This window comes from Leuciscus leuciscus (genome assembly GCF_965113295.1).
Source record: "Leuciscus leuciscus genome assembly, chromosome: 3".
Taxonomy (NCBI): Eukaryota; Metazoa; Chordata; class Actinopteri; order Cypriniformes; family Leuciscidae; genus Leuciscus; species Leuciscus leuciscus.
This window is the reverse complement of record NC_138727.1, coordinates 17,290,275-17,313,785: the sequence shown is the minus strand read 5'-3', so window position 1 is coordinate 17,313,785 and position 23,511 is coordinate 17,290,275. Positions and strand designations below refer to the sequence as shown.

Here is a 23,511-nt window from a genome sequence, read left to right as displayed (position 1 = left end):
TCAAAACAGAATATAGACTACTACATTCTGGTAAATGTAAAGTATAATATGAGGTAGACAGACAGTTGCAGATACATATTACAGTATGTAAGGTGTCATATAGAGTTGGTAGATGATCTCTTTATCCTTAATGTACATAAGTCCACAGAGTTAGAGTAATGAAGTACAAATACTTCATAACTGTCTGTCATTGAGTAAATTTTGGGGAAATTTCTGCTTTACTTGTATAAATATTTTTATTGAAAATTAATAGTTTACTTTTAAAACGTTCTCCACATTTTAATGATATTTGCCACTACACAGCAAAAATAAATAAAATAATAACAGCACAAAAAGCTGTTCTAGAAAAGATTTTCGATTGAATCTTTCGATCAATTCGGTTCCTTTGAATCTCTCCTTTTTGTGAAGGGTTTCGAACAAAATCTCTGTTTCTTTCATTATGTAGTTGCAGTTTGTATTTATGTTAGTTCATATTTCTTTGTTCTGCGTTTGTGTGATGCGATGCCAAAGACAAATTAATCGATTCGGTTCTTCTGAATCTGTCAACCAGGGTCGCAAGGAGTTCTTAATGATTTATTTCGCAAATCACGAATCTGAATCTCGAGAAGCAGAACTAACTAGTAAGGGGTCATTCACACTGATTGAATCACACAGTTTTTGTGTTTAAAAACATGAGAGGCAGGGTAGTGAGACGCATTTTTAAGTAAAATGTAATTTAACTTAAATCGCCATGTCATGCTCGAGACTTCAAGTGGACCTCTAAAGCTGGAAGTAGGGGATCGCCTGAAAAGTTGGTGGGTGGGCAGCAGGGGGCGCGCTAGATCGTAACAGTTTTTTTTATTACTATTTCCAAAAACTTCACACTTTACATTACACATGCAACAAAGTAACAAAACGTACCATGGACTTACCACGAGTACCATGTAAATATCCAGTATCATGCTATAGGCTGTACTATGCATGTTATTACCATCTGGTAGGTAGTAAGTATTACTTTCATTTCACAAGTATGAAATTTCAACATACAAAATAATGTCAGTATAATGGCTATTGAATTAGGAGTTTATGACTTTACCACAGACACATTCGTCGTTGTTGTATATTAATAAATATATTGTAAGGGTAGGCCTAAGTTCATAAAAAAAAAAAAAAGGTTTTATTTATAAAACTACTATTTACAAAGATTAAAGCCAGGACTAATTTATGTTCTGCAGAAAAAGAAATTCATACATATTCATATCAACATGAGAATGAGTAGGCTAAATGATGACAGTTTTTCATATATATATATATATATATATATATATTTTTTTTTTTTTTTTTTTTTCTTTTTTTTTTTTTTTGGTGAACAATCAATCCTTTTAATGTTTGTAAATATTAATATTTAAATGTATTAACACAGACTCCAGCAACTCTTCACTCAGCTATAATCAGCTGTGCCATGTTTATAGAATTTACCTGCACTTTTGATATATGCTACTTTAATACTTATATTATATATATTTTTTTTAATACAGTTGTACAATAGTCAATATCCATTAAGGTATATACTTTTACTTAAATATGACGATTAGAAAAACCGTAAGACCCTTCGTCATACATAAGCCACGCCCCTGCAGGGGTAGCACCGTGCGCGTTCACCCATTTCGAGTGTGTAATCTTGAGCTTTCAGCGGCTTCGCGCTGCACGTTCGTTATCTCAAGCGCGTCCCCGCGGCTAAACAGGTAGTCAGGACTCGCGCCCACGCATCAGTTCTGCGGTTCCGTACGGGGCACGACACAGCAAACGAAAAAGACTGGATAGAAAATTAAGACAGACAGCAGTGCTAAGAGCGACAGAATAGAAATACGTGAAGAGAGAGAGAGAAGTGTCGAGTGTTTCGGGAGTGATGACGGCGGCGTTGTTTTGCGGGGCTCTGCTGATGCTGGCCCTGGCCTCGGGCGGGGATGCTGCGGGGGATGGAGGTATCTCGTTTGAGTACCACCGATATGAGGAGATGCGGAAAGCCCTGGTGTCCGTGTGGCTGCAGTGCCCCTCCATCACCCGCATCTACACGGTCGGGGAGAGTTCCGAGGGCCGAGAGCTGCTCGTCCTGGAGATGAGCGACAACCCTGGCATCCATGAGCCTGGTGAGAGATGATCATTAATTATGCCAGATTATAATAAGAAGACCGTCATAGCATAACCAATGAAGCTCTTTGGAGCAGGATAAGCAAGCATTTTCCTTTGTGTGCCATGTTTATCCATTCTACATGAAATTAGATACGGCCATTAATCAATAACAAATCAATAAAAGGGATTCTCAAATGACAGTCACCCGTCCTATTAAATCCCCTTTAAAATGTATCTCACTTTTTAACCTCTTGCAGACGACAAATTAGGTTTTTAAAATGAGAGGTTCATAAATGAGGTGAAGACAATCTGCTCCAGTGAGGCATCCATCCACTGAATGGCCATTGAAATGTATGATTTTAAAATGTAAATGCTCAAATGTATTTAAGGTTGAAAATCAACATTCTGCATTAGAAACTAGTTTGCATTTTCACATTTAATAATTTTGCAAGTTTTTCATACATCATCGCATTGATGTATCTCTGCTCGCTGTGACGCGCAGGAGCGCTTTGATGTGTGCCTGTGCGCGCGCTCTCAGAGATGATGACAGCAGCTCCCTGTGCGCGTGGACGCCATTTTGCAAAGGTTGCTGGATCTGTAATTGCAGATCAATTACAGACTCATTTACACACGGTTTATTGCATGGCTTCTTATCAAATGAATAAATATATTGATTATATATATATATATATATATCGTTTATATTAGTTTATTAGCCTCTTGAATAGAGACTGACTACAACAATGGTTGCCCAAATGAGGGGCAGTAATATAGTGTTGGCTTGGACAACTGATTATTCAGAAATGTCTGATTGCTGATTGTAGTTACTGACCAATCAGATTCTAGAGAGCCTTGGAATAAAATCAGTATTTTTGCTGTGCACATATGCAGAGCTTACAATGGCCTTCGCTGCCATTTTCTAAATTGTTGCACTGGAAGTTAAGGTTTGAGCTTAAACATGAAACTAAAGTAATATTTACACTAACATTTAGTTTGTGTTTTGTAGGCCTGTGTTGGCTACTATGGTTTTAAATCCTTGATCCGAAGCTGTGTATACTAATTAGCTCATTAAGTGTGCTCTATTTGTATTTTGGATCTTTTCCATTTAAAGTCTGGAATTAGGTTGGCGGATTAAGCTAATTATGAACACCTCACACTGAAACCATGGAGATGCATGAATTATTTAAGAGTGTTGATTTTATGATAATGTATGTTCTGGTTCCAGAACTTGTTTACTGAGACTCAGTAAAGTATGTTATTACATGTATAACTTATCTCTGTCCATGAAACAATTTTTTTTTTATTGTTTATACAGACCTAGAGTTTCTAGTAAAATTTCTGTGATGTTGACTGGTGTATAATCGTCAATTTCTTTACCCTATAATTGACTTAATTCTGATTATATTAAAATTGTTTATTAACATTAGTTAATGTATTGGATAGAACATGAATGATGAACAATTAACGATACTTTTAAAGCATTTATTAATATAGGTTAATGTTAATTTCTACATATACTAATGTATTATTAACATTTAAAGTTGAATAAATAAATATAAAAATATAAGCAAGGACGAAAAAAATCTTTAATTAATAAAAAGTTTATAAAATAAAAACACCCCTTTAACAAATAATAAAATAGTATTAATAGTAATAAATAATCTATTATAATCTAATAACTAATTGTCAATTAATAACAGATTAATAAATGCTGGAAAATTGTTCACTGTCATCATGATACCCAAAGGATTCACTAATTTAACTTTATTGTAAAGTGACCAACATTTCTGTGTATGCCAGTTTAGCTATTACAGCTCATTTCCAGCTATAGTCCCTGGACATGTATTAAAAAAAGACACAGGATATTTCATTTACTTTGAAAATGCTGAAGTCACGCATTGGATTTCTATTATTTACACATTAAACTTATATGTTGACTAAGCATAGCTGATTTACAGCAGTTTGTGCTGAGGTGAAGTTCTATGTGTATATGTGTGAGAGAGTGAAGGAACACGTGTGTTCATTTATGTTTGTGTGTGTGAGTGAGAGCAGTAGGAGCAGTAAGAACCTTTATCCTGAAGGTAGGGCCCCGGTTCCTTAAATAGTATGGTTGGCTCTCTGTATGTGTGTTTGCGTAGATATGACTCATTGCATTAAGTCTTTTATTGCTACCAGATGAGTTTCCAGCCCCACCCTCACCTCAGCAGCAGCAGCAGCAGCAGTGTACAGATGCGAGAGAATGGGATATCAAAGAGAGGCGGCTCTGCTAGAGTTGAGTGTTACGTCTGGGCAGAAATAGCTGTTGCCCTGGAGACAGATCAGCTTAGCACCATGAGCCATGCGCTTCCCTCTGCTCAGTCAGATGAGGAAGAGGATGAGTGGAAGAATTAGCACGCGATGCCGTCTGCCACGGGGGCCGGGAAGTGCTGAGAAACAGGCCATCTGGTGCTCTGCTGAGTTAGCAAGTGACAACAACACCTATATCAGATGCACACATTCATCCACATTAGCTTGCCGAATACACGTTTGATAAGATCTGGCCTTTTCACTGCCTTCTTTCAAAGGGAGGGGGTGTCTTAAGCTTTTCAAACTGATCAAGTGTGTCGTATAATGTAAATATTGCATTATGCATATTTTCTTTATGCACTTTCCATAAATGCACATTGGTATTCCATGACTTTTAAAAGCATTAGAGAGACACATCCCTTGGTTTTCCCATTGGTTTTCTCATGGTCAGTCCCATTGAAATGCAGTCATTGTAGTAAATTTGATTTATTTATAATTATTAATTGCATGATACACCTATTTTTACACCTATTGTAGTGTTTAACAAAACTATATATATATATATATTTATATATATATATATATATCTCATATATCTCACATACATATATATATATATATATATATATATATATATATACATATACATACATATACATATATATAGCCCATATATATATAGCCCATATATAGAACCATATATATATATATATATAAAGTTCTATCTACACTTTTTCCCCACTGGATTGTACATATTAATTGTCCAGAAAAATAAGAGCATAACTGAAGCAAGCAAAGCTCTCTCTTTTTTTGTGTAGGTTTGTGATGAAAGTGGTATCTTCCAGAGAGCGAAAGTTCATTAATAATACATCCTAGAGGGATTCCACATCTGTTTTCTCTCCCTCTATTTTTTATGGTTAACTGAATTAGTTCAATTAGACAGAACTACAGTTTAGTCTTTGTACAATCATGTGGCATTCTGTTTCTAAATCAAACCTTTTCTTTAAATATTTATATCTCCCCCGGTCTCTGCAGTGATATTATTGTTATGTCATACGTGGCCATGACGTTTGGGAAATGTGTGTGTGTTTCCACTGCAGACGTGTGCACTGCGCTGAATCATTTTTCTTGAATTAATGATCCCCTTTGGTCAACATAGCATGGAAACCAGCGTGTCTCTGACGTTTCTGGTTCTGTTTGTGTATGTCTTTAAGAGGTAATAGACTTGCGTCAAGAGCACACATTTCCTGACTGATTGAATTGATGGATTCACGGATGGATTGGTTTAGTAGAAAGGATAGGATTTAAGAAAGAATAGAATCAAAACTAAATGTATAGTACAGAATATTTAAATAATCATTTTTATATCTGAGGTTTCAGTTGGGATGTTTGAGGTTATAGAGAGGAAGAGAGTCTTTCATGTTATGTAAAGTGATAATGTGAGTTTTGTTATCATGTGGTCAGATGAGGATCAGAAAGATTAGAATAAAATCCCTTTCTCCCTCCCTCTTTATTTTCTTCTCATGAAGATGAGGCAGCAGTTTCTGCTCTCTAAGGCACTGCATTTCTCAAATCTTTGGTCTCTCTGTTCTCTCAATGTGTCTCTCAGGCCAACACAGAGCGAGAGAGAGAGAATGTGAAAGGGCAGCAGGAGGAGTTCCAGTAAACATAATGCTGTTCTAGTGTGGAATAAAAGTTGTTCTAATCAAATCTGGATTCTAAGGATGAAAGAAATGCACTTGATCATTTTGATACTCACTGCAGGCATAATTAATAGCAACAAACTTGCTGTTAAACATATCTTTATTGAATTTTTAAATTTGAATATTAGATATTAACAAATTGAATAGAAGGAGTGTCTTGATGCCTTCAAGTTACGTTTCAGACATAATTTCTCTATTTACTTTGAATATTTTTCCTCCAAGTTTGAAAAGAAACCAAAGCTGATGCTCCAAAAACCCCCATACTACTCAATTCTGGACCGATCACAGACTGTATATTACTCTGTTATTGGAACAGCACTTGGCCAGTAAGATACCTTTTAACTGTAAAAATATTAAACATCACTTGAGCGAAACACAGGCTGATCTATTAATATTAAAGACAAGAGCAGATCACTGCTGTGGCATAAAACATCTTATTAAATCTAAATGCAGCACTTCAGCAAGGATGAATTAAATTGATCAATATTGGCAAAAAAAAAGACATTTCTAATGTTATAAAATGGATCTATTTCAATTATCTATTATAAACTTTCTATTTATCAAAAAATCCTGAAAAAAAAACTGTCACAGATTGCACAAAAAATATTACGCAGCACAACTGTTTTCAACATTGATAATAATAAGAAATGTTTCTTGATCACCAAATTAGTAAATTAGAAGGATTTTTAAAGGAATTTCTGAAGTAATGGCTGCTGAAAATTCAGCTTTGCCATCAAATGAATAAATTACATTTTAAAATATATTTTAAAAAAAAGTTATTTTATATTGTAATAATATTTCACAGTATTACTGTTTTACTGTATTTTTGATACAATAAATGCAGCCTGAAGGGTATATATAATAAAAACTTTACAAATTTTAGATTGCGTTGAGATTAGTTCATACACACACACAAAAAAAGAAGTAACATTTACTTATTTTTTCTTTGGCAAGTTTTTTGCACATATATTTTTTAAGTGAATTTCACATTTGGAATTAAGTAAACACTACTTAAAGGTAGGGTAGGTAATCCTGTTCAGAAACACTTTTTTGTATACTGGGTGAAATGGTCCTTCCATCCTGATAGTAGTCAATACATTATGTGTTTAGAAAAAGGAATGAAAAAAATCAGACCTCTGTAGCAGCTGCAGGACAGTAAAAACTCTGACCAATCACTGCCATTCGGTGCGAATGTAAAGAACCAATCAGATGCCTTCATGTCTCGTGCCCGCCCCGAGCCCCACTGCGCGCGCTGCCCTGCGTGCACTCATCACATGTCACCGTTCCCGGAAATATTCAGCTCAAAGCACCTGCATGCAGTCAGCGAAGGCAAACAAGGCAAAAACTACTTCCTCGGACCCTGCCCGCGCTCTTGAACGACCTCCTCTGCTTCGCCCTCGACCCCGGACCTGTCCTCGAACCGACGATGCGGTACTTGTCTCCGGACTCGGAGTGTACGTTAGTCTTCATTAGAGTCAACAATGTTTTCATCATGGAAACTCTTACATGCAAAACACCGTATATGTTATGAATCTTACCCGAAATTCATCTTCATCACAGTGTAACTGATGGTAATGGAAAAACGTGTATCAATGCAACCTGTTTTTAGTTTTGCCTTATAAATATAGCTCGTTACCGAATGAAACTTTACCATTATCGATATGCTAGCTTGATAGTGAGTTTATATTCATAGTGATAAAGTTAGGTATTTTATTACATGTGATTCTGACATGATGTCACTGTATGTACTGCGCTCCTTCCTCTCCACTCGTCTCAGGTAAATAAATGCGTCTTGTTCCAGCCTGAGCGTTTGGCGTCGCGCGTTCATGTGTTTTGGGGGTGTGGCTTTGGAAGGAGCTCAGAAGGGAGGGGGTGGAGTGAATGGAAATAATGAGCTGTGTTTATTGCAGATTAAAAGGTCTACAGTCACTCGATTTTTATATTTTCTTTTTCAGAGTACTTACATTTTAATTATGTATTGGTATATAAAGACAGTTTAAACAAATTTGGAATGTTTTTTTTTTTAGAAAAATGATTACCTACCCTACCTTTAACTAAGTTAAGTGAAAGTAACAAAGAAAATAAGTAATTTTAACTTGGCTAGTAAAAGGTTGAGTAATATATATTTACTTGAAGTTTCCTTTGCAATACATTTCACTCAAACAATATAACATTGAAATAAACTATCTAGTAAAATATCAATAGATAAGTAATTAATGCAATAGATATTGTGTGAGACACCATACGGATCAGAGGTTGCGCCTCACGTGAACGCAGAGACCTCAGTACTTGGGAGACAATACACAATTACAGTAACATTTGATGTCATTTTGAGTAGAAAATGAACTCCAAATGTCACAAAATGGCAAGTTACTAATCCTAACAACAAAAGCAATGATAAAACAGTGTAAATACAGCTGGAAAAATCAACCTCATTAATTATTCAAGGCCCAGTGCATGATGGGAACACCAGTATCAGAAAAGTTGAGTAATTTTACTTAATTTATAACGTTGATATTTACGCTTTCATTTCTACACGCTTGAATTGAGTACTAATATAGAATTTACTTCGTTTTTTTTTATTCTTTTTTTCTGTAGTATTTACTTCACCACAAAATCATTTTTATCAGTGTACATTTATGAGAACAACTGTTATTTTCTGTAATTTATCATCAGCCCTAATGGTATATATTTATTTCACTGTGAGACCCAATTTACATCTTACATTTGCTTTCGAAAGAATTAGGATCTGTTTTATACGTTTGTCTGTGACATTGAATCTTTATTCAAGAAGTTTATTTGAGATAGATAGTTGTAAGTAAGCATGATATCCTTTTAGCAAGCCTTTGATGAACGCTGATTTCTTACCCATGTCATTACATTTTAGACTTTTATAGATTGGTCTTAAAAACAGATGTAAGCATACACAAATCACAAAGCTAGAAACAGAATGCTGTGTCTTTAAATGTTTGTCTTCTTGAGGAATTGTCCTAAAGGAGGTTAACATTATGATAATAATAATAATAATAACCTTTATTTTCTATAGCGCCTTTAAATGTACATTTCAAAGCGCTGTACAGAAACAATTAAACCAACAAAGATACAGCACACAAAGATACATAATACACTGTAAAATAAACATAAAAGACAATAAATCAATTAAAAGCTAACCTAAAAATGTTTGTTTTAAGCTGTGATTTAAAAATACCAAAAGATTTAGCTTGCCTAATCTCAGTCGGTAGAGAATTCCAAAGTTTTGGAGCTAATGAAGAAAAAGCCCTGTCCCCCATTAATCTTAAACGAGTTGAGGGAACAGTTAAAAGACCAGTTTCCGAAGAACGAAGATCACGTTTTGGAGTATTTGGAGTTAAAAGCTCGGTCAAGCATTGAGGTGCCAAACCATGCAGTGCCTTGTAAGTAAGCATCAAAATCCACCCTAAACCTAATGGGAAGCCAGTGCAAAGACTCCAAAACGGGAGTAATATGGTCTCGTATATTAGTGGATTATGGCAGCCGAATTTTGCAAAACCAGTTCTTTGCAAAACCAAATGATGTCTAACAGTTCTTTTCTTTCTATTGACATATTTTCTTTGTGAGAAAGAGAAAGAGGGATAAAGGGAGTAGGAGACCGATACAAAGTGAGATAAGTATGTGGGGGGATGGTGTTGATGTTACAGAATATGTTTAGAGAGAGAGAGAGAGAGAGGTGATGTAGGCTGTATGGCTTAGAAATGTGTTATTTTACCCTTTTTGTTTGGCTCTTTCATTGATAGATTAGCAGTTTTCCCTCCCCTGCTGCCCGCACCTCACTTCATCTGTACAGCAGATGATTTTCTCATCACTCCTATCAAGACAGCTTTGCTTTGTTCGAATAAGACACAAATATATAACCGTTTCATAAGAAAGGGAAAGTTTGTTTGTCACAATCTGTGTAGGATTTCACACTTTTTGTGGTTATCTTTGATTAAAAATCTTTCGCCCACCTGATGGGAGTAGGGGTGCAAAAACGGTTTGGACAATGAAAATTCATGAAAATTTTTTTATTTACAGTACCAGTTAAAAAGAACAGCATTTATTCAAAATATAAATCTTTTATAACAATATAAATCTTTACTGTAACTTTTTATCAATTAAGCACATCATCGCTGAATAAAAGTATCATTTTTTTTTCAAAGAAAGAAAAAAAATGACTGATCCCGAACTTTTGAAATGGTAGTGTATGTTGTTACAGAATATTTAAATTTTTTGGTGATTTTCCTTTTATTGTGAGAGTAGAGTAGAGAGTACAGTACAGTATTGTGTACTGTAGAGGGATGACAGGAAACGAGGTGAGAGAGAGACAGGGGATGGGATCGGGAAAGGTCTACGAGCCGGGACTCAAACTCGGGCCGCCGACTCAAACTGTTGGTGCACTGACCACGAGGCCATTGGCGCCGACAGAATATTTCTATTTTAAATAAATTATGTTTATTTTTTATTCATCAAAGAATTCTGAAAAAAAAGTATCACTGGTTATAAAAAAAAATTAAGCTTATATTTATATATATATATATATATATATATATATATATATTATCAGACGCTCATCCATGCCTTTGAAAATAATTTATATATATTTTATATCTAGGTTGTTTATTAATCTTTAACATGAATGACAAATGTCAAGTAGTAGCTCATAGATTTAGTCTAGTAGATTTTATCTTAGGTGTGGGCAATTGGTCAAGGGCAATTGGAAAACCATTTATTGTATTATTACATTCCTTATATCAGTTGATATAAAATATATTAAAAAACACTTAATGAAATGATATGCACATCCTGTCATATATCCTGTCAACAAAAACTGAAAACACCTTCACTTTCTCTCTCTCAGTCTCTCACACACTTTTCTCTCTCTCTCTCTCTCTCACACACACACACACACACACACACACACAGCACATTCAGACGCACATTTCCTGTGGACAGGCCTGGGAATACTTTGCTTTGACTTTAACATCTGTGAAAGAGTTTGGCAGTAATTTAATTTTGAAGTAGTTGGAGCTTCAAAGGCTGGTTGTAAATGTGACAGGGACATACGTCCTTATTTAGGAGCCTGAACACACACACGCAGTGGATATTCCACACATGCTTCTCTTTAATTGCGAGATGTAGAATATTTAGATGTTCAGGGGAGGCAATGAAATGGACGGCTATAAAAAGGCCAGAGCCTGCAAGGACCCCTGCTGAATAAAACAGCGCTTCCATCTGCTTCCAATCTGTGTGCATGGCAATCAAATGTGCATTCAATACTGTATGTCTTTGTTTTCTTGCTTAGGTGTGTTGGCTTTTCTACACAGGTCTGTCCATTATTATCTATTTACGACAGAGCACATGCGCTATGTAAAGTGCTTATATAATGTTTACAGCGCAATGGCATGTAAATGTTGTCTACATGTTTTGTATTTGTAAACTCTTCATCATAACAAATAGTCAGCATCATGTGCTTATCAGGCAGAATAGTTCTCAGAAGCTCATGTTTCTGAGATTACCGAAGAAAAAACGCCAAGTGTCCTTTCCTGGCCTCTTGATGATTTGTGCTTTTGTTACCTGAGGGATGAAATGTGTTTGCCTATGTTAGTGCTCGAGTTTGAGCACAAATTTGTTAGGGAGGGTTTAAATGGGTCAGGACATTGTGTAATAATAGAGAGGATTCTGGAAAGCTCCAAGGACATTACCTGAGCCCATGTTTGCAATGGGTTTAGTGAAACAGAATATGTGTTTTGTACTAGTGAGACAGGTAAACTGTAGAGAACTTATGGTTAAATGTCTATCTGGTGTCTTTATACATGCACATATATGTTACTGTAACTGTACTGTAAACTACTGTTCAGAAATGTGGTGTTGGTCAGGTATTTTAATGTTTTTTAGAGGTTTCTTGCTAACCAGGACTGCATTTATTTGGAATATTACAATTTGACAGCCATTACTCCAGTGAAATTATTCTAATATGCTCAAGAAACATTTCTTATTATTATCAATGTTGAAAACTTAATTCTTTGAAGAATAGAAAGTTCAAAAGAATAGCATTTACTTGAAATAGAATTTATGTCATAATGTAATTTCACTGTCACTTTTGATCAAGTATTTTATTATCAGCTAAAATAATATAAAATAGAAGAAGTATCGGCACTACAGTATTAATCAGAGCTTTGGAATTTAGGGTTAAAGGGATAGTTCACCCAAAAATGAAAATTCTGTCAGTAATTACTCACCCTCATGCTGTTACAACCCCGTAAGACTTTCGTTCATCTTCGGAACACAAATTAAGATATTTTTGATGAAAGTTGAGAATATATGAGAGCTGTCTCACTCCTCCATAGGCTGCTAGGCAATTGCATCTGCCCAGAAAAGTTAGTAAAGACATTGTTCAAATATTCCATGTGACTACAGTGGCTCAACCTTAAGATCAAGCGACGAGAATACTTTTTGTATGCAAAAAACCCCAAAATAACGACTTTATTCAACTATTCATTTTCTTCTGTGTGGGCCTCTGAGTGAGTTCACGAGAGCGCCACGACGCATGCGCGAGTCGCGAGAACTGAGAAGATGACGCAGATGGGTCTCGATGTAGTGTTTAAAATGATTCTAAAGTGTGCATTTCCTGGATGTCCGAATCGTGAGAATCAATGCTGCAAAATGAATGGCTTACCTTTCACACTTTCCCATCAAATGATCGTGAGCGTCATCTTCTCAGTTCTCGCGCATGTGTCGTGGCGCTCTCATGAACTCACGTTATTTGTTATTTGCTCTCTGCAAAAAATATAAAAAATTTGGATTATTGTATGTTTGAGAATATAGGTCCATAGGTTTGAAATGAATATTTGTGCTTGTTGTGAATAAACATTTATGCATATATTTGTTCAGCTGCACTTCTCTTTACAAATATTTACGGACACGTGTAGGCTATCATTACTACATCTGTTCAGTCAATCAAGCATTATGAATGTTATTAAGATTAATGTCCTCTCTTTCTCTCTGTCTTACTGTGTGTGTGTGTGTGTGTGTGTGTGTGTGTGTTGATCTTGACATCTGGCTAGGTGTACTTCTCTAGGAATACTTCTCAGTAAATCCACAACCTAGACAATAATCACTCTATAAACAAGGGGACCAAGGTCATTCATGTACACAAATAAGACTATGTCTTGAGTCTGGACTAATTAAAGGGATTGCTTTTGAAGGAGTACAGAAGAGAACATTAAATAACCAAGAGGAAGTCCAACATCTCATATAAAATGAATAGAAAATAAAACGGCTCATAAAATATTTAGTTTGACCTCCCAGGGTAGAAATGACTCAGTCTTTACAGAATTTCAGGCTCTATTTTTTGGAAATAGACAAGTATATTTAAATATTATTTAATTATGTAGATATTTAAAATATCTGTCCTTGTTGCGTTGATTTTGGGTAATTTTTTAAATGGTTGACTTTTTATGTTGTGATTTGCGGTGTATTTATTAAATTTTTTCTGATATTTTCTGATCAGCCGAATCCTTGTATTAACCCTGCTAACAGGGAACATTCTCAGAACTTTGGCTAACGTTCTGCCATGGTTCTTTCATAGTTATGAAGGAACAGTCTTCCAGTAACATTAATGGAACATTTGTTCAAACTTATCTGGTCTTTAAAAAAAATACTAGCACAAAAACATTATTTATACATTGTTCATGGAACTTTTTTTTCCCGTTGGACGTTTGTTTAATGTTTTTGTTACTTGTTTCAGAATGTTTTTCAGAGCATTCAAAAGTAATGTTGCCATGTTTTAAGGATGGATTGTTCTCTTGATGTTTGCATATGCAAGAAAAAAACCCAATTTGAATGTTTTGAACATTCAGTTAAAAGCTAAAAGTTTTATAACTTAATGGGAACGTTAGCAAAAAGTGAACATATTTGTTTCAGTTTTTGAAATCAACAGTGTAATGAGATAAATTTGTCCTTAGTAAAGTCTTTTTATCATTTAAAAGCTTAAAATATATTATTTATTAATATCATATTTTATTATTTATTGTATTGAATGAATTGTAATTCAATGCAATTGAATTTAGGTTAAAGTTTAAGTTCAGTGTTTATTTTTCTCTCTATGTGTGAATCTCTCTATTCATTCTAACCCAGTACCAAGGTAATAAAATGTATACAATAACTGCTAAATTATGGACTGTGTCTGTGATTTGATCCATTGGTAATATACTGTTGGTGTTGTTTTTGACATTTACATATCAATGACGTAGCTGTCAATAACTATTTGAGCATACAACTCACTTTTTAAAAAATAAAGCTTAAAATAACTGGCAAAGCATCGTTTAGTTGTTATTTGTGTAAGTTAATGTGCATACAGAGTCATGTCATTAACTGTGTATGTTTTTGTGTGACAGGTGAGCCGGAGTTTAAGTACATTGGGAACATGCACGGTAATGAGGCCGTGGGCAGAGAGCTGCTCATCTATCTGGCTCAGTATCTCTGTAATGAGTACCAGGAGGGCAACGACACCATTATCGACCTGATCCACTCCACACGCATTCACATCATGCCCTCCATGAATCCTGATGGCTTCGAGAAAGCAGCCTCACAGGTAAACACACACACACACACACATCTTACACAATAAAAGAAGAATCTAAAATCTAGAATGCAATTGTAACTCTTTATAAACTGTATGTGATGGACAGAATCATATTTAGAGCTATGGAACAACAGACGGAGCTGCTACAGTAAGCCCTGGTTGTACAGTATTTTGAGTTATCAGGTATCACTGGTTGACTAGTCTGGTGTTCAACATCTTTTAGCAGATAGTTGTTTTGTCAGAATGCATGGGTGCTGATTTCATAACACTTCTGTGGTTTACCACATCCTTCTGCAGCCTGTACTTACACAAGTGTGGGCTTTGACATTTCAAGACACAATTGACATATTTTATTCATGAGGCCCCTGGAATTTTAGTTTCACGTTTGTTGAGGGGAAACCAAGAGATTATTAAACACCTTGCTGGGATGTGGTTTACCACACTGTTTAACTGCTTCAGAAGTAATAACTGTCTGTGCTGACCACAAAGCAAACATGCGTCGTCTCTGGGCTTTATGATCGTTTCAGAGGTGGATGGAAAGTCCTGTCCTGGCAACTAAAAGCACAAAGGTTGCATATTTTATATAGTGCATATTTTATGCAGATTTCTTTAGAAAATGATTTCAGTAGGACAGAGGATGATAGAGGTCACAGATAAAATAAAGGCTTGTGTCATTGATATGGGTTTTGTTTGTACCTTTAAACAGTTGTAATGGTTGTATTCAGACTTCCTCCTTCAGCCAAACCCACTTTACAAAACTCTGGCATTTCCTGAAGCGTCTGCAAAATGACAAGTGATTTCCTCCACACCACAGTCTGAAGTTTAGTCTCCATATCTCAGTCTGTTTAACTTTGACCTGTGTGTTATGTCAGAACTTCTGTTGGCTGGTTTTAGAGGGGTTGTGGGCACTATTTATCTTGAATACTATCTTGGGGGAGACCAGCTAAACCAACTTAAACCAGCTAAAGTTTTTCAGCAGGGAGTAACACCAACTATACATTTGAAAATATACTGTAATAAAAGTTATTTTCTAAAAATAGTTTTAATAAAATCTGTCTTCTAAATTTCTTATAAATATAAATTATTATAAAAATATATTTGAAAAAATCAACATTGATAATAAAAAAAAAGTTTCTTGAGTGCAAAATCAGCATATTAGAATGATTTCTGAAGGATCATGTGACACTGAAGACTGGAGTAATGGCTGCTGAAAATGAAAAAAAGAAAATATTTCACATTATTAGTTTGTACTAATATATTTATCAAATACAATGCAGCTTTGGTGAGGTATTATATATATATATATATATATATATATATATATATATATATAATTTTGTTAACACACACACACGCACAAATGTTGTAATTATATTTATGCAGCTTAATTTCATTCCAAACTCACAAAACTTTTTTTTCTTTTCTTTGTGGGACACAAAAATAGACATTTTGCCATGTCTTTATACAGCTCTTTTCCATAAAACAATTGATTGTGACTGTGGCTGTCAAGCTCCAAAAAAACAAACACAAAACACCAAAAAAGTACCTTAAAAGTCACTATGTACTTTACTGGTATTGAAAAAGCTGCATAAAGATAATTTTTTTTTAAATAGCATAATCGTAAGAATGCACGTTTGGGACAAATTTTACTTACTACTTAAAATAGAGAGCTTATTATTTTTAAAATCATGTTTTTAAAATGATTGTGATAATTCTGCTAATGGCATTATTTTTTATAATATATATGTGCAGTCTGGTGAGATGAAGGACTGGTTTGTGGGCCGCAGCAACGCTCAGGGGATTGATCTGAACCGCAACTTTCCAGATCTTGATCGCATCGTCTACATGAACGAAAGAGAGGGAGGATCCAACAATCACCTCCTGAAAAACCTGAAGAAAGCTGTGGATGAAAACACCAAGGTGAGAAAGGGTTTGATCAACTATTTGTCAAAAATTACAGCATGGTATTAGTAGTGTTACACATCTAGGAAGAGAATCAGTGGTTTTTGGGCTGGTAAAATGAATGATTGGACCTGTGTATGTTACAGCTCGCACCAGAAACTAAGGCTGTCATTCACTGGATTATAGACATTCCATTTGTCCTGTCAGCCAATCTGCATGGAGGAGATGTGGTGGCCAACTACCCATATGATGAGACACGCAGTGGTGAGTAACCACACATGTACAGTTTTATACACAAAAAAACATACAAACTTATATAGAATATACAGTATATATTATTATTCTTTAAGTGAGCTTATAATATAATATAAAATAATATAATATAATAATAAAATACATTTAATTTAATTCAAAAGTTTTGTCAGTTAGATAAAAAAAAAGAAATTAATACTTTTATTTAGCAAGAATGCAATAAATTGATCAAAAGGGACATTAAAGACTTTTAGATTGTTACATTGTTTCTATTTCAAATAAATGCTGTTCTTTTGTACTTTCTATTAATCAAATAATGCTGAAAAAACTGTATCATGATTTCCACAAAAATATTATGCAGCACAACTGTTTTCAACAATGATAATAAAAGGAATGTTTCTTGAGCAGCAAATAATCATATTAGAATGATTTCTGAAGGATCATGTGACACTGAAATTCAGCATTGACATCACAGGAATACATTACATTTTAAAATATATTCAAATAGAAACAGTCAATTTTAATTAAAAAAATGAGATTGTTACTCATTACATTACTTATTTTTTGATCAAATAAATAACATCTGTAATATAAATAAATCTAATATAATTACTACACAGTAATCTTTGGGTTTGTGGTGGGTTCCGTTTCATTTTCAAGGACTTTTAGTTTGTCTTCATCATTTCCTGTATTTCCTTTTTGTTGTCATTATCTCTGGTTGTCAGGGTTACTTATTGTTTGATTGATTTCACACACCTGTTCCTTGTTTTGATCCTTGGTTAGTTGTGTATATATAATGCCCTCAGTTTCATTCACTCATTGTCTGGTGTTGCCTGTGCCGTAGCACACTGTTACATTGCATTTTTGTTTGTGGTAGGGATGGGGAAATGAAGCCTCATGAATCACTGAGGCTTTCCCCTGACTGTTCAGGGAAAAGATTCAAAGCTTTGAGAGTGTCGAGAACAGCGCCATCTGGTGCTTATTTAAAATAAAGCAGCCAGAAGCCTGTGTTAGAAGCTCTGGCAGATAAAGCAACCACAACACACTCCATAGTTTCAATGTTATGTGAACAAATAAAAGCCTTACATGTTTGTGTTTTATTTGTTCATTAAATAAATTCATTTTCTCTCCTCACAAACCCATCAACCAGACTGAGCCAACAATGACTTGTTAAATAGACCCCTTTTCAGTTAGTAAACATGGTGACGTTTTTTTTACTATCTACTCAACTGGAGATAGCGTTAACATTAATCCTGTCAGATCGTTCATCCATTGACTGAGCGTGTACGGGTCAGCCAATCTGGTTCCGTCCGTTAAAATGAACTTTTGTAAATAAAAATCGCGGTCCTGGACAGTGAGTGACCTTTCACATTAAGATAAAATCTCCAGTCATTGTTAAAAAACAAGCTAACAAAACTGCCAAACTAACGTTAGTGAAGCGGCCAGAGGGATCGTTCTGCCTCCACCTAAGCCCCGCCCACAAAAAAACGTCACCATGTTTACTAACTGAAAAGGGGTCTAAGATCTGGGGTTCGAGCCTTCTGACATCCAAAGCGAAACGCGCACGTGATTGGACAGAAAGTGAGGCTTCATTTGTCGTCGATCACGTGACTCTAGTAAACCAATACACACCCCGATACGGGGCTTCACTAGAAATTGTGTCGCATGTGTGATACGCACATTGAAGCTTCAGTGTCATACGTAACATCACTAGTTTGTGGATTATTTGCTTTTGCTTTTGCTTTTTGTAAATAAAGTTACGCTGCTATTAGATCTGCTTTGCCTCACCTCGTCTTCTTCCTCTGACCTGATGTTACACATAGAATTAAACCAGGAACATTTATCATGAAATTTGATTGGTTCTTTGTAATGTAATTGATATGGTAATGACAGAACTGTGTCTTTTCTGTTTGTCCATCAGGTTCTACTCATGAATATAGTGCTAGTCCAGATGATCTGGTGTTTAAGACTTTGGCTAAGGCCTACTCCAGCTATAACCCAGTGATGTCTGACCCAAACCGGCCGCCATGTCGCAAGAATGATGATGACTCCAGTTTCACAGAGGGCATCACTAATGGAGGAGCCTGGTACAGCGTGCCTGGAGGTACAATACACAGCTTCAGAAAATCACTCATCTGGTGTCTGTACTACTTGTGCTGTACATCAGAACATCTGTATAACGGAGTTCAGTGACCTAGAAATAGTGCAGAGTTGTACATCTTTATTGATTTCCAGATTAAAATAAATATATAATTGTATACAACACAAATGATTAGTCATTAAAAATGTGTTAAATGACAGATTTTCAGTTTGGATCCCACTGTACTATATGGCAGAACCTGATTTTACCAGGTACAATATGTTCCTTGATCAGCATCTTTATTGATCCTGGAACAACATTCATAATAACCAATCAGATTTGAGGGACAACTTTAAAGTTTGTGTCAAGTTGAGGCATACAACCAGGGTTAGGTGCTTATGCATCATAATGCATTCAGTGTTACCTATCATTTCCCTCTGATTTTAGGGATAACTTATGGGTAGGGTTAGGTTTAGGGGTAGGGTTATGGTTAGCATTACATTTTCAGACAGGAAAGTTGTTCCAGGATCAACAAAATATGTTGACCCAGGAACACGTCTAACTTAGCAAAATCAGGACATGCGTATATTATATGATGCCATGGGTTAATGTGCTTTACTCAGGACATGTATTTCATAAATGCTAAAGGCAGAAGGTCTAATACCAGATTTGCAAAGGAAACTAACAAATGTTTTTAAATGGCTAAACTTTTCAAGAGATCAAGATGGAGGTATATTATAAGTTTACAGCTTTATTTAGTTGAAAGGAAACTTGTAAATTTATAGAAATGCCATGAAAAAGGCATGGGAATTAATTTTGTCAAAAGCTGGCTTTCAAATTAGCAGTTTGGGGAAGGTCTGATAGCATGACCTGAACATCTTTGGGATTAATTGGAACACCAACTCAAGCATGCTGACCGTGCTGATGTTCTTCTTTCAAATCCCCACAGCCATGTTTCAAAATTGAGTGGAACAATTTCCTGGAAGAGTGGAAGCTTTTATAGCAGCAAATGGGGATTAATGCAGATGGTTTTGAAATTAAATGTGCAACAAGCTTATATAAGTGGGTGTTTGGGTGTCCGCATACTTTTGGCCATGTTGTGCATGTTAGCTACAAATAAAAAATCACCAAGAAAAATGGCACTCGCTGTCAGTTGTCAACCCTTGATGTTTCTTTTATTTTCTCTGTCAGGTATGCAGGACTTCAACTATCTGAGCAGTAATTGTTTTGAGATCACTCTGGAGCTGAGCTGTGATAAGTTTCCTCCTGAGGACACACTCAAGCAGTACTGGGACCAGAACCGCAACTCACTGGTCAGCTATATAGAGCAGGTACACCCCAAAACTTTGCTTTCACATGCCTAGTGCTCACAGGAGGAGAGAGTTGTTTTGTTTTCTGTAAAGCTCAGACTCATGAGTCAGGATTAGAAGGGGGTATTTTTTCATCCTTTTTGATCCCTCATGTCCTTCGCAGGTTCACATAGGAGTAGCAGGATTTGTTCGTGATCTCCAAGGGAACCCCATTTCAAACGCTTCAATTTCTGTTGAAGGAATCGACCACGATATCACCACAGGTACACACACACAAGAACACAGCAATTTAATATTCATTTAAAGGCTAGGCACCACTAGCATCATTAAACAGAATTTATAACTATATACAGTATATATTTCATTATTTTTTCATAATTGATTAACTTTGCGGCATTGACACTATTGAACTGAATTGAATTCACATTGAAATGACTTGAGCTGAATAATGACACTATTAGAGCTGCTTTACAGCTGACATTGAAGTTTTTTCATAATTGATGAATTAAAGATAATATAGAAAAAAAATACTGACCCCAAACTTCACAAAAGTAAAAAATCGTAATATTTTGTCACAATATTACAGTTTTTTCAGTATTTTTGATCAAATAAATGCAGACTTGATGAGATATAAATGTTTCCAAACTTTTTAATAATATATACATATACAAATAATTTATACATTGGTTTTTAACCTGTCAGTGAATTCTGCCTACAATTTTTTATATATTTAATGTCTCTGCAAATTAAGCTCTTATATAAGAATGTTTTTTTTTAAAGAAAAAAAAACAGAAAAAAAAAACACATTTCACATTGACATGAACTCCACAACCCAGCTTGGTTTCTGCTGAAAACAATTGTGTGTAGGTCTGCCCTCTTGTGGCCATTGTTTGCCACTTTATTTGGAAGTTAAATCACTCTCATTCTTTTTTTCTTTAGCTAAGGATGGCGATTACTGGCGCTTGTTGGCTCCTGGTAACTACAAAGTATCAGCATCTGCGTCTGGATACCTCACTGTGGTCAAGAAAGTAGCTGTTCCCCACAGCCCTGCTACACGGGTAAACACAGACCCTCTTTTCTCTTCCTCTTCTCATAATATCTCATTTCCCCTTTCTCATGTCTCCAATTTCTCTCAACCTCAGCTGGATTTTGAGCTGGAGTCGCTGGAAGAGAGGAAGGAGGAAGAGAAGGAGGAGCTCATGGATTGGTGGAAGATGATGTCAGAGACACTCAACTTCTAACTGACCTGAAGCAGAGGCCATCACAAGCGTTCTGGGTGTAAAATATTTATTGTTGTCTTATGTGTGTGCTCATTAACCTAAAATAACTTAATTCAGCTTTTTATTTTTATTTTTTTTATTGTTTTATGTTAGACGCACTACATCTGAACGTATTTACAGTACAACAGCCATATGCACATTATACAATTCATACATGTTAACAAAGACAACCGGTGGTGATAGTGCTGGGCGGGGTACCTGCATACTTTAGATGGTTGTCCTTGTAAATATGGATGAATACATATATTTCCACTAAATGAAATGCTGTGTGAAGTGAGAAGTAAAGTTGATCCTTTTGCAGGGTTTTTGCAATTTTGATCAACCTGGTTATTGTTATTTTAGGGCATTGTGTATCATCTGCTTGTGTTTCCTGCAAAGGTACACACAGAAAAGAAACACATAACATCAAGTCGATATTGTGGAGGCATTGGACCGATCTATTTCTCTTTTGTAACGTTGTGTTTTACATTGATATTGTGAGATTCTTTTGTTGCTATGGTCACCAATCACACCAACCAATCAGAGAGCACTGTGTTGTGATGAATGTACGTGTCAGCAATGAATATTACTATTTATTCTGATTATGACTGAAGCCAATGTAGACAGCACTCATTTACACCTGATCACAAGTCTGTTTCTGTTCAAACACTGTTTCAATAATATTATGCTTGATGTTTCGAATGGGAGTGCTTTTGATAAACCTGTTTCATTTACTAATGCTTTAATAATTACAACTTTGAATATCATATCAAGACAATTCTTCAGATAAATAGAAAATGGAAGAGGTTATCAATTGAACTCCTATCTTATGTTATAAGAACTATATAGGAAATAAAAAAAAAATGAAATGATAGATAATAGCTATAAATCTGTGTTATCTATGTTTGTAAAGCAGAGTTTCATTTCAGATCATTTAACAGCAGATTTTAATGGCACAAGTTAAACAAATAGAAGTTTATCTAGATCTGATGGTTTTGTAATCTATACCAAAATGCACAATTGTGCCCAATGAAATACTATCTGCAGTCTTTATTAAACATTCTGTAATATATTGTCTTTTTTGTCTGTTTCAGTATCTTTATAATTCGTGTTTTTCAGTCAATGCTAACTCAATGACCATTATGATTAAGTCTATAATCCTGCATTCAGAATTGGTCCTACTGATATGGGAAATTTCATGCACATTGAAATTAAACAAATTAAAGCTTAAACTTTCAGTATTAATTAGATTTAATTAGTTTAATTTCAATGTGCATGAAATTTCCCAAATAGAACCAATTCTGAATGCAGGATTATAGACTTAGCATTAACATGTGCCATTTCATATGACAGAAAAACATGAATTATAAAGATACTTTCTATTATAAATAAACACGAATTATAAAGATACTTTCTATTTCAAGCCAGCTTATATATTTCTCCTTTGAGACTTCAGTGGTATGTCTTGTATATGAATGTAATGATGGTTTAATTGAATGACGCATTTCGCAACCAAAATAAACTTCCCTTTCTGTTGTCAGACTTATCCTGTTTTTCTTGTCTTTCTAAATCAATGTGTGTTTTGTCTTAATAGCTGCACATACTAACATTTAGTGGTATAAAAATGGATAAAGTGTGACAGCACTGCAGTAGTAAGTAGGGTCTAGAAACATTTTAATGGTAATATATAACAAGCAGAAAAAATGCCTCAGGTCCATACCTTCTGACTATACATTATCCAATAATTAAAATCATTCAAGAACATAATTATGGTGTAATATATAAACACTTTAGTTTAGGGTCCAATTCTCACTAGCTTATCGGCATGCGTATTGCTAGGATATTGGCTATTAGTACTTACCTGTATAAAGCACATATTAATGCCTTATTATGCATAACAATATTCAACATCCTTTAATCATACCCAACACTGAACAACTACCTTACTAACTATTCATGAGCAGCTTCTGTTCCATGGACTGGTGCCTTGTCGTGGCAGAACAGCTTG

The 23,511-nt window shown here is 35.1% G+C and overlaps 1 protein-coding gene across 1 annotated transcript; it reads left to right on the top strand.

Moving 5' to 3' along the window:
• Positions 1-1,647: 1,647 nt before the first annotated feature.
• Positions 1,648-23,049, top strand: cpe (carboxypeptidase E). The gene is made up of 9 exons (XM_082164682.1): positions 1,648-2,129; positions 14,513-14,709; positions 16,453-16,620; positions 16,749-16,866; positions 18,776-18,958; positions 20,126-20,265; positions 20,408-20,507; positions 21,184-21,302; positions 21,387-23,049. Exons 1-9 carry the CDS (start codon positions 1,889-1,891, stop codon positions 21,483-21,485), a joined length of 1,365 nt encoding a protein of 454 aa, XP_082020808.1. The 5' UTR covers positions 1,648-1,888; the 3' UTR covers positions 21,486-23,049.
• The last annotated feature ends 462 nt before the right edge of the window (positions 23,050-23,511 follow it).

Coding starts and splice junctions, on each gene's coding strand:
- cpe (XM_082164682.1), top strand. CDS start 1,889: ATGACGGCGGCGTTGTTTTGCGGGGCTCTGCTGATGCTGGCCCTGGCC. Junction 14,710..16,452: donor TCGAGAAAGCAGCCTCACAG/GTAAACACACAC, acceptor ATATATGTGCAG/TCTGGTGAGATGAAGGACTG. Junction 21,303..21,386: donor CCCACAGCCCTGCTACACGG/GTAAACACAGAC, acceptor TCTCAACCTCAG/CTGGATTTTGAGCTGGAGTC.